At 38.9% G+C, this 12,931-nt stretch overlaps 1 protein-coding gene across 4 annotated transcripts in view; it reads right to left on the minus strand.

Annotated features, from left to right (window-relative positions):
* The window catches only part of HECW1 (HECT, C2 and WW domain containing E3 ubiquitin protein ligase 1), a 374,060-nt gene that overhangs the window by 9,964 nt on the left and 351,165 nt on the right, over window positions 1–12,931 (minus strand). For all 4 annotated transcript variants that reach the window (XM_057504386.1, XM_036918894.2, XM_036918893.2 and 1 more), the window contains 4 exons: window positions 7,027–7,125; window positions 6,315–6,444; window positions 1,899–2,045; window positions 661–775 (listed from right to left, as the gene is read on the minus strand). In XM_057504386.1, the coding sequence (XP_057360369.1) occupies window positions 661–775; window positions 1,899–2,045; window positions 6,315–6,444; window positions 7,027–7,125 (491 nt within the window). The remainder of the gene's footprint in view (window positions 1–660; window positions 776–1,898; window positions 2,046–6,314; window positions 6,445–7,026; window positions 7,126–12,931) is intronic.

A 12,931-nucleotide genomic window follows, 5' to 3' on the forward strand; every position in this document is an offset into this window, starting at 1 on the left:
TCTTATACTAAAGTAAGCTAAGGAAAATAAAATGTTTTAAACTATTGCAAATCTTTAAAAAGTTTTCCAATATGTTTATTGAAAAAAAATCCATGAATAATTAGACCCACATAATTCAAACTCATGTTGTTCAAGGATCAACTATCTAAGTTATATAGAGTACATACACTATTTATATTATAAATATATATTTATTCATATTTATACTATATATTACATATATACTGTATAATATATATGTGATGCTATATATTATATGCATTATATAAAATATGTGTGTTATATATATTTCATATATATATATATGTAGACTATATATAGAATGTATATACAGGAATATTATTCAGCCATGAAAAATAAATGAAATACTGAACCACGGACAAGCCTTGAAACAGTATGTTAGGTTGAAAGAAGCAGACACAAAAGACCATGTGCTGTATGACTCTGTATTCATGAATTATCCAGAACAGGTAAATGCATAGAGAAAATGCAGACTGATGGTTGCCAGTGCTGGGGAGCCGGAGGAATGGAGAGCTACTGCTTACAGACTGGGGAGTTTCCGCTGCACTGTTTACTTTAAAATGGTTAATTTAAGGTTATGTCAATTTTGCCTCCATAGAAAAGCTCTGCAAAGTGATGAACCATGTCTGTGGGGCTCACCTCCCCGGTACTCAGTGTTGTTTCTCCAGTCATTCAGGTCAATTTCCGCCGTGCCAGCTATCACCAGCTCCAGCTCCCGGGCGTCGAACACAGACACAAGCCTCGAGTCCACGACCTGAAACACAGATTGGGCTTCTGCACACAGATCCAACCACATCAAAAAGTTATAGTCATTATTATTATTTCTGTGGGCTAGGCTGTGGGACTGACCATCCTTTACAACTCTTTTGTCAATATGTTATCATGTTTAAGTTCAAAATTGCAACTTAAAACATCTCAAAACACAACTCTTTCATGAGCTGTGAGTTCAAAAAAGGTCCTCAGCTTTTCACTACCTCTGACAACTCTTCTCAGAATGATGTTATGAACAAAACTGACTCAACTTGTTCTAGTCACATTTGAGTTTCCAAGTGTCATTGCAATTTAAAGGCAAAAAGTCCAAGTCACTCTGTAAGTATTACCATTTCACTTAAAGGCATCCTCTTTTCCACATAAAACTAGGACTGGGCATTCTGTATTAAAAGGACTGTATCTCCCTTCCTCCTCCCTCCCTTCTTTCCTGCCTCTTTCAAAGCTCTGTTAGGGCATGAGCTCTGGCTTTACATCCTGTTCCCTCGTGTATCACATACAACTGAGCACCTGCACTGGGTACCTCCTTTAATCAAACCAAGTGGTGGGTGATCCAGTGAGCCATGCCAGGAAAAAATCCTTCCAAGACCCAAGCCCCGAGAAAACATTTACAGCCTCTTGTTTTGAAGCTGGAAGAGTTAAAGGATGTCAGTTTGGGTGCATAGAAGGCTAGCAGCTGTCACTGGTCTCACGATTTACTATCTGTGCATGGATTGTGCAGCACAAAGTGACACTATCCTGAAATAAATGTCTAGCAAGAGTGAACAATGTCTTCCAACGCCTTCACTTCATTTACTTTCATTTCACAGAAAGAAAGGAAAAGTAACATGCAAGTATCTGGATGAAAGATGCTGATGTTTTCACATATGGCAATCAGGGCTACGGGACACCAGTTCTGTGGGAGCATTTTTCACTTATGGCAAGAGCTAGGTTGCCTGGAAAACTTTGACCCTCCTCCATCCACCCTACCTAGGTCCTCTCTGCACTCTGGGGAGTGGAGTCCAGCCCTTCACCTGCCTTGCATCCCCCCGTCCTTTCTCCTCCGAGCTGCGTCCCATGCCGAGGGCCCCAGCACTGGTCTGCCTTGCTCAGCCAGGCCTGCGTCTCACCTCGTAGAAGCCCCGCACCAGCGCCTCCGTCTGCTGCACCACGCCGCGTTCCACCCGCCACTTCACCATCCTCTCAATGTACTCCTTCTTGTTCTTCTCTGTCACCTGGGTGTTGGCTCCCCCGGATTTTAACTCCCTTTCTGTTACCTTGAGGCAAAGCAGAATGATTGTGATGCTTGTCAATCCAGTTTACCTTGCAGCGAGTGTGAACTATTTGCCGAAAGTCCTCTCACACGGGTTTAGCCTTATTGCCTCTTCCGTCATTTTTCCTTTCCTGAAGTTACTAAAAACGCTCTGGTTGTATTACACAGATACTAAAGCACCTTAGAAAAAGGCTGCATTTCCTTGCTTTATAAAGAGGAAAAGTGTTTCCTTAACTCAAGAGGAATAAAGGAAATAAAAGAAAAATGCCCTGTTTTCCCTAAATGGACTGGAATGTCCCTATACCAGCCACCCACTTGATTCCCCCAAATCCAAATTAGATCAAATTTGTGACAGCCACCAGCTTCCCAACCCACAGCAGGTCATTGGCAACAAAATAGCAGAGTGGGGGAGGGTGGTTTTTATAGCAGGTAGGACAGTGGCTGGAGAACGACAGCCTGGCCTTGAGAAAGGAACCAGGAATGACATTCCACTTAGGATGGGGATGCGTGTTTGTTAGCACAGCCTGAGTCATCAAGAAATGTTATGATTTGTGCCCTACCTTTTGAAAGGCAAAAGGGTAAATAACAGTTTAAACTTTAGTCTAAAAGCATTGGTGTTTGAAGGAATTAAGTGTCAGTCACCTTAAATTCCCTTAAGGAGCTCACTGAAACACTCAACGTTATAAGACAAACGAGGCACAGCTGTACTTAGTAGCTGGTTTTAAAATATATGTGTGTATGTGCATGTGAGTGTGTGTGTGTGTGTGTGTGTGTGTGTGTGTGTGTGTGTGTGTACAGACACAGGTACCTAAACAAAAGCATCCACAGAAGTCTAATAGTTACTTTTTCTTCTTTCACTTAGGTGGCTAGTGCTATTTGTAAAACATTGGCCAGATAACATACTAGTTGCCACCCAATATCCACATTCCTTGGAACTTCTGGTTCCTAGCTGTCTAGTTAAAGATTTTGTTTCCTGACCTCTGTTGCAGCTAAGTTCTGGCCAATAAGGTGTGAGCAGGAGAGTGCGTGGCACTTCCTGGGGGCCTCCTCAAAGGGAGGGCTGCTGCTCCTTTGTCCTGCGGCTTCAGATGCAGACAGGATGGCAGGGCGCCCTGTGCTCCTGGGCCATGAGTGCAGGTGCCCATCGCAGGGGCTGCAGTCCTGCCTCCAGCGCTCACGTGAGAGGAAAACACACTTCCGTTAACGTCAGCAGGGTCTGTCTGGTGTCTTCACTAACAGCTGAACCCTGATGAACTCACCCAGGAAGAGCCTGTGGTGTCTCACCTGTGTCTGTCTGTCTGTCTGCTCTTCCCCATTTCCTAACCGGCCAAAAGAAGGGCGACGACTTAATTTTCTAAAACGAAAATCATCATTCTCCATGACTTCATTGGAAGAGAAACAGGTCGTGTTTAAGCTTTAAACAATATGCATTACTTTAGATCTGCAACCCATCTGGATCTTTATCACTGGGAACATTTTAAACTTTTTTGGAGTCATTCAATTCCTACACTCTGTGCACATGAAGGATTGCTCTTTTGTATTTTCAACATTATTTTTTCTTTTAACTTCATATATTTAGTTATTTGTAGTTTACTTGATTTTTTTGAGTAGATATTATGTGTTAATGGAATAAAATTCAAGTGGTATGAAAGGCCATAAAATGAAAAGCAACTCACTCCTCCACCTCATCTCCCAGCCACTCAATCTCCTTGCCTGGAGGAAATCATCCTTCCTTCCCTTCCAGGGAGATTCTATTTAAAAACCAGGAATTTGTATATATCACCTCTTTTTCCCACGAACAGTAGCATATTACACACTGTGTTCATCTCCATACTTGTTTCACTTAAAAATACATCTTTGCAATTGTTTGGACCTGCCTTATTCTTTGCTGTTGTTCTAACATCTGTTTATCATTTATAATTTATATGTAACTTGATGGGCTGGGGCATCTTACACTTTTTAACAGCTTCACATCTCACTGTCCACTATTCCACTGTGTGAACATATCATAATTTATTTAACCAATGCTCCACTGCTGGACATCTAGATTATTCCAGATCTTCTGCCATTTTCAACAATGCTACAATGAAGATCTTGATGCATTAGTGATTTCAATTAGGTGTGAATATATCTGTAAGACAAATTCCTAGGTGTGGACGCTGAGTTAAAGGCAGGTGCATTTAGAATGAGGACAGATGTCACAAAGGTGCCTTTCATAGAGTGTGAACCAATCTTCTGCTTCCTTTCACCTACACTCCTGTATGGAGCGCCTGTTTCTCTGTACCATCTCTGAAGTAGAATACTGCTGAATCTTTTGATTCTTGACATTCTCTTAAGGGAAAATGGTATTTGTGCTTTAATTTATGTTTCATACAATTGTGAGTGAGGTTGGGTATATTTCCTTTTATTTCCTTTTCTGGGAGCAATCTGTATTATTTGCCAGTTTTCTATTGTGTTGATAATTTCTTATTGATCTGTGGGATTTTTTCCTATATTGAAAGTCTTTTGTCTGTGTTATGCGTTACAATGTGTTAAATATTATGCCATTTTATCTTTGCTTATGGTGTATTTTTGCCATACAAAATCAAAAGAATTGTTTAGTGGACTAGTCAATCTTTTATGACTTTGAAAGTTTGTGTCACATCTACAGCAGCATTCCTTACTGCAGGATTGAAAATAAAAATGCTCTCATTTTCTTCTTTTTGATTTTTTTTACATTCAGCTTCCTTATTCAGGTGGAATTTATTTTAGTGTAATGAATTAGGTTAGGGATCTAACTTAAAATTTTTAAGATGGTTACCCAGTTGTTTTAATACAATTTACTAAATCATTGTATTTATTTTGCAAATTTACCCTCTATGATAGGGAAAGTGTAAAGGATGGGCTAAAATAGTCATGCACAGGGAATAATGTATTTTACACGGTCATCTATGGCAGATCAGTTAAGGAAACTGTATACTCTTGAACATATTTAAATATGCTCTAGCTATAAGAAGAAATAAATTTTTTCTCAAATATGGAAGAACGTATTCTTCAGAGGTATGTTTACACAAAGAAAATACAACAGAATTAGACATTTTCCAGGACCTGTCCAAGATTCTTGATTGAGATGTGGGCAGTAGGTGACCTGCAAGATTCAGTGGGTAACCCTCACCCCAGACTCAGCACACTGTCCCCATTCATGCAAGGTACTTACAAAGGCTCCCAACTTAATTCTCACAACAAAGCATTGCAAATTACCACAGGTCATGGGCTCTTGGGATCTCTAGTAAATGATGTTCCTAAAACCTTAATTGTTAAATCTTCTCAGGCTACTGTTAGCCTGATAAAACTGTAACCTAGATGATTCAATGTCATATACATGCTGATAGAAAACTAATGGGAACCTTTTTCTTGTTAACTAGTAGTGAGATGTATACATTTTGGAGGAGTAATTATCTAAATGGTAGTTTTAAATGTATTTTTTTAGCTGCACAGATAACAAAAACTTTACATAGCACACTTTACAAAAAGGCTTTCTGATCCATTATCACAACCACTTTGATTTTCAAAAAACTCTGTAAAGTAGATCTATGTCAAAACAAGACAAAGAATGAAGAAGGCATAGCTTTATTAAAGGGAGTAGCTCTCAAATAATTAAATTTGGAATGAATGCAACTCCTTATTTTCTAGTTAAAAAACAAAATCCCGTTATATAAGATCTAGCAATCCCAATTCTGGGCATATAGCCAAAGAATTGAAAGCAAGGACTCAAACAGATATTTGTACACCTGTGTTCATAGTAGCACTATTCACAATAGCCAAAAAGTGAAAGAAACTCAAGTGTCCATCAACAGATGAATGGGCAAACAAAATATGGTATATACATACAGTGGAGTTTTTCTCAGCCCTAAAAAAATAAGGAAGTCTTGTAATATGCTATAATGTTGGTGAACCTTGAGGATTTTAGGCCACGTAAAATAAGCCAGTCACAGAAAGACAAATACTGTGTGATTCCACTTGTATGAGGTTGCTAAAGTACCCAAATTCATAGAAAAAGAAAGTAGGATGGTGGTTTCAAGGAAGAGGGAGAAATGAGGAGTTGTTGTTGCTTAATGGGTACAATTTCAGTTTTGCAAGATGGAGAAGTTCTGGAGATTGGTTGCACAACAATGTGAATATACTTAATACCAAACTGTACAGTTAAAAATGGTTAAGATGGTAGACTTTGTGTCATGTGAATTTTCCATAACAGCAAACAAAATATCCCTTCCTAGCCCCACATCTCACAAACCTGTCCGAAAACCTCTTCGTTAACGGTGAAAGTGAGGTCCAAGATATCCGTGATGATGTTGTCCTTCATCCATTGCAAGCTCTGGTGGAACTCCTCATCCAGGTATTCCAGGTCACTCAGATCACAGGGCCTGGGTGCATTCGAAGGCAGAAAGGTGCACAGATTGTTAAACAAATGGCTGTGCACACCTTGCTTCAAAATGTGGTTCTGCCCCTCCTGGCTAAAATAACACAGACCTATTTTAAAATGTGATACTTTTTCATATGTTGATGAATCCTTTTTATTCATTCAAAATTTTTTTCAAAAGGAAATATTAACATATTTACAATAACAAACATGAAACAATTATTGGCTCATGGACTCTCCATGGCAATTGATGAAAAGTATCATCTAAAAACAACAAAGCTATAAACACATTAATTGTGTTTAGTAGTTAGTGCACTTTGTGATGTTACTATAATTATTCACATAAACTGATTCATATCCATTATATGATGTAACAATAGTCTTCTCCCATGCTTACCTAAAATCTTCAAATGCCTTTTTTACTGAAGGCATATGGGGTATCTAAGCATTCACAAAGTAAAGCACCATAAACCTAACAGGACGATTAGGGCAAAACTGGGTCCAGAGGGTCAGAGGTGCAGGGGTCAGCCCCTGTCATCCTGCAGGCAGGGCTGGGTGGGTGGACCATGGTCTGCAATACACTTACAGTCTCAGGAGTGCCTTATAGAAGGGCCTCGTGAAGAAAGCATCGAGAAGGTACTGATGAATCAGAGCCAGGCCTAGGATACGACCACTAAACCTGAACCTGGAACACAGACAAGGCAGAGAAATTTAAAGGTAGGTGGGAATTTACATCGTTAAATATTTCATTGTATTTTGTATCATTTTTAAATTGAAATATAGTTTATATGTAATGTTATATTGGCTTCAGATGAACAACATAATGATTCATAAATTATATACTTATTAAATGCTCACCATAAGTAAAGTTACCATCTGTCACCATACAAAGATCATACAATATTATGAGCTATATTCCCTGTGCTAAACTTCCATCCCTGTGACTAAATTATAATTTGAAGTTTGTGCTTTTTTATCCTTTTCACCTGTTTTACCTCCCACCCCATAGTAAACAACTGTCCAATCTTTGTGTTTAAGAGTGTATTTCTGCTTTGTTTTGTTACTCAGATTTCACATATAAGTGAAATCATATGTTCCTCTTTCCTGACTGACTTATTTCACTTAGTGTAATACCCTCTAGGTCCATCTACATTGTTGCAAATGGCAAGATTCGTTTCTTTTTTATGGCTGAATAATATTCCATTATATATATGTACCACATCTCGTTTATCCATTTATCTACTGATGGACGCTTTGGTTGCTTCCATATCTTTGCTATTGTAAACAATGCTGCAATAAACATAGAAGTGTGTACATTAAAAAAAAAACTAATTATTTTGTTTTCTGCAGGGAGATTCCCAGAAGTGGAATTGCTGGGTCATATGGTATTTCTAATTTTAGTATTTTGAGAAACCCCCATACTGGGTTCCATAGTGGCTACCCCAGTCTGCAATCCTACCAACAGTGTAGGAGGGTTTCCTTTTGTCCACATCCTTCCCAACACTTGTTATTTCTTGTCTTATTGATATTAGCTGCTCTGACAAATGTGAGGTGATACCTGATTGTGGTCTTGATTTGCATTTCTCTGATGATTAGTGATGTTGAGCATCTTTTGATGTGCCAATTGGCTACCTATATGTCTTCTTTGGAAGTATGTCTATTCAGGTCCTCTGCCCATTTTAAACGAGATTATTTGTCTTTTAGATTTGCATGAGTTCTTTATATATTTTGGAAGTTAGGCCCTTATCAGATATATCATTTGCAAATATATTCTCCCATAAAGTAGGTTGCCTTTTCATTTTGTTAATGGTTTCTTTTGCTGTGCAGAATCTTTTTACTTTGATGTAGTTCCACTTGTTTATTTTTGCTTTTGTTTGCCTTGTCTGGAGAGACATATCTAGGAAAAAATTTCTAATGTTGATGTTCAAGTGTTTACTGCTTATGTTTTTCTTCTTGTAGTTTTATTGTTTCAGGTCTTATGTTTAGGTCTTTAATCCATTTTCTATTTATTTTTGTATATAGTGTAAAGTAATGATTCAGTTTCATTGTTTTGCATGTAGCCCTCCAGTTTTCCTAGCACCATTTACTGAAAAGACTGTCTTTTCCCCATTATATATTGTTGCCTCCTTTGTCATAGATTAAATGACCATATAGTATTATTTCTGGGCTCTCTATTCTGTTCCATTGGTCTATGTATGTGTCTTTGTGCCATTATCATACTGTTTTGATTCCTGTAGCCACACAAATTTTATGATTATTTGCTCTATTTTAGTGAAAAGTGTCATTGGTAGTTTGGTGGGGATTACAAAGTTGTCTATAGATAGCAGTATGCCCATTTTAACAATATTAATTCTTTTCCTCCATGAGCATGGAATAGCTTCTATTTACTTATGTCATCTTCAATTTCTTTGATTAATGTTTTATAGTTTTCAAAAGTATAGGTCTTTCACCTTCTTGGTTAGATTTATTCCTAGGTGTTTTATTCTTTTTGACGCAACTGTAAATGGAATTGTTTTCTTAATTTATCTTTTTGCTAGTTTTTTTTTTTGTATATAGAGATGTAACAGATTTCTTTCTGTACATTGATTTTGTATCCTATGACTTTTCTAAATTCATTTTTTAATTCTAATAGTTTCTTGGTGTAGTCTTCAGGGTCTTCCACATATATTACCATCTCATCTGCAAAGAGTGAGTTTTACTTCTTCCTAACCAATTTGAATGACTTTTATTTATTTTTCTTGTCTGAGTGATGTGGCTAGGACTTCCAGGAATATGTTGAATAAAAGTGGTGACAGTGGGTATCCTTGTCTTGTTCCTGATCTTAGAGAAAAAAACATTCAGCTTTTTTGCCATTGAGTATGATGTTAGCTGTAGGTTTGTCATATATGGGTTTTATTATGTTGAGATATGTGCCCTCTATACCCACTTTGTTGAGAGCTTTTATCATAACTGGATGTTGAACTTTGTCAAATGCTTTTTCAGTATCTATTAAGGTGGTCATATGGTTTTTATCCTTCCTTTTGATAACTTAATTTGTATTTTCATTAACATGTTTCTTTACATAAAGTACTCATGTTAAGCCACTTAAAGAATTTGTCAATTGATGACACAAGCGAGGCCTCATATTCCCTCTTTTTATTCTTTGTCATAAGCAATGCCTAGATGCTTGGTATGCACTGAAGGAACCCTCCTCCCCTCCAAGTACAAGAATAGAGTCATTTTGCTAGATTCTCTTTTCAGACCCGGGAATATAAGAACCCAAGAAAAGAAAATCACTGGTGAATGGGATTCTGGAACCCTAGATAAATAGCACATATTGGACCTGAGCAGGACATGAACCCAAGAACATAGAACGTTTGCTAGACCGTGCCTCCTTACCCATTCAAGCATTTCAGAGATACCACCTGAAGGTCTATCTGATATACACTGGGGCATGGAGGATTTGAGTATGAATCACACATGGTGGTTGTGCTCACAGCTAATAGGAAGATTACATGGAATCACACTGTCGGAAGTAATAAGCTGAGCCTACATTACTATTTAATACTGCCAGCCACATACAAACAATATCTCTGTAGTGGAGAAATGGTCATGTAGACCTGGCCACATCCTGATGTAAGGGCCTTTATTGATTTAAATCCTTGTTGGGGCAAATTGCCTCTTGATCCCATTGTTGCCCTGCTTCTAACCCAGCTTCCTGTCTGCCTGGTCTAGCACACTAGTTTCCTTATCATGTAAGCCTTGCCCACCTCCAGTACCTGCTTCCATAATTGGGGTTTCCCTGGTCTCCTTCTAACTAGATTTTCACCTAAAAGTGGACTCTGGACTCTGTTGTGACTTTTCTCAGATCCTCCTAATTGGAATTTCCAACTAACCCATCTCCACTACCTTTCACAAGACTCTTTTTAGACCCAAAAGATTTCCTAATTTGTTACTGCTATAAAAATTATTAAAGTGAATAGATTATCTGACCCCACAGAATAAGTGTAATTATAAACAACAACTTTAAATTGGTGTGTTAGCAGTTGATTTTTTGGCATGATATAACATGCAAATATTATTGACTCTGAAGAGACTAGAGGTGAAGAGAACCTTGGTAGAGCTGCTATGGGGACACTGTGGACAGGGACGGCCATAGGATGAGCAAACAGCTGAGAGTCCTTGGGGCTGTGGTGCCCCACAAGTGCTTCATTCCTCAGTGTTCTTTCCTGACCATGCTAGTAACTGACTGGTCCCCAGCATGGAAACCATGATCCAGTGTATAAAAACAGTTTACTTTTACTCCAATACAGGTCAACCCACTCCAACTGGACTCTAAAGCATAGGACTGGTGCCCCCAACATGATGGCAGGGTTGCGGCCATGCTGGTAGAGGAGACTGAGACCCCCTAAAGCCAGGAGAGAGCAAAGGTCAGCAGAGAGCTTCCTGGCCAAGTACCCTCCTCACCTAGAGGTGGTCCCAGTGGGCCTAGTAAAGAGAAAAGGTAATCTTGGCAGGCAGTGAGTGCCCACAGACATGGAGTAGATGAAAATATTACATGAGAATATTGTTTTTCAGCTCAATGTTAAAAAGTTGAAGATCTCAATGAATTGTAAATATTCTAACAAAAATAAATTATTCAAATCTTTTTAAAAAAAGTAGAGAACTTAAATAGACAATCATAGTGTAAACTAGAAAACTTTGAAGAAAAAGAATTATATCCAAAATTGATGCTGAGGACTGGATATATGTGTGTGTGTGTGTGTGTGTGTGTGTGTGTATACACATACACATATTCCCTTTCAAACCCTGAATGGACAGAAAACCCCTCTAGCATTTCAATAGTTCCAGAAATCAGAGTAGAAAACTTGTCAATTCATCATTAAACTATTGTAACCACAAAATAGAATCTGGAGAAGAGCAAAAGAAAGAAAACTAAAGACACCTCACTCATACATAAAAAAATAACATACACAAAACTATCAATCCATTCACAGAACAATGCAAAATGGTTAAGGATGTTTGATTTTAGGATTGGACAGTTGAATACTAGACATTCTATTATTAATATTAATTATAATGTCAACAGATAAAAATTCTATGGCTTTTTAGGGGGAGAGTAGAAACTGAAAAGTTACTTGATAATATGCACTATCAATTTCTGGAGGAAAAAAAATTGTAAACCAGGAATAGAAGAATGCTTCCTTAGGGTAGTAAAACATCTATCTCAGCACTGTATTTAACAGGAAAAGTACAAAAGGATGCTGGTCATCACCACTTTTCACAATATTCTATCAGTTCTAGTCACTGCAATTAATTATAAGTGAAAACTGGAATCATGTTAGAAATAACTGTTATTAAATGTCTCTTGGGCAACACATGTCGCTCGTGTTATCTCACTGATCCTTGCATCAACTCTATTTTGTGATTGTGGCCTCTTTGTTTCACAGGGTAACAAGTCCAGGGCCAATAATTAGCCCAGGCAAGTAATATAGGGAGGACACTGCCCCAGACCCGCCTGACGCCAGACCCGGCCCTTCACTCTGTTTCTATTTTGAGAACCCGAACAGTAAAGATGTTAATCTTCTGGTCAGGGGCCAGGCTGCCTGGTGTGTGAGCTCGTGGAAGGACTTAACCACCTCCTCTCCCTTTCCTTTTCTGGAAAATTGCTCTCTTTAAATGATAGCTATTATTGATATTATTATTTTATGTTGGCTTCCAACACTTGCTTATGCCAGTTAGAAATATTTTGGTTCAAGCAACCTTTAGCTTAAGCCAAAGGGGTAATTCATTAGGAGGTCCTGGCGGTGTCTCCCAGAACCCAGGGTCCGTAACGCAGGTGGGCATCAGGATAATGAGGGACTGAGTGACCTCCCCCAGCCTCATCCAAGAAACCTCCCCTTGGGCTTTCGCTCCTTTCTGCTCTCTCACTGCCAGTACTTCCCAGGTGTTTCCTCCTGGAGTTCAAGCACCTGGAGAGAAACCAGCTCAACTCTCTCTGACTTTTTCTGTCCCAGTTTCCAGCCTGATTCCCTGGTTGTCCCAGCCAGGCTGGATGCCCACGCTGGACCAGCCATGAGTGCTGAGGAAAGCAGGGTCTGGGGAGGAGAGCTCAGAGCCTGCGGTCCTGCTCAGCCATGCAGCTAGGATCGCCACTGCTTGCCTGGACCAGGTGGTGGGATCAGATGGAGGGAGCAGATGGGGCTGTTCCAGCACAGGGGACTGCAAAGCAGACCACCAGCAGGGAATGTTTATTAGCTTTGGATGGGGATGACCATAAGGGGGAATTGCTAAAGACAAATTTATACTGGTTTCACAAACTGAAGTGGGTAATAGTAGGCTGTGGGTATTTTTTCATAGTTGTGCAAGTAATCTGTGATAATGAGGTTGGCTTCATATATACACAGCAAAGCTCATAACCCATCCAGTATATATAGTAAAATGTATTCCAGAGTGATGAGCTACTCTCTGGGCTGTGTGTTTAAAGCATAACACAGTGACTGTACAAATCC

This window comes from Manis pentadactyla, chromosome 7 (genome assembly GCF_030020395.1).
Source record: "Manis pentadactyla isolate mManPen7 chromosome 7, mManPen7.hap1, whole genome shotgun sequence".
Classification (NCBI taxonomy): Eukaryota; Metazoa; Chordata; class Mammalia; order Pholidota; family Manidae; genus Manis; species Manis pentadactyla.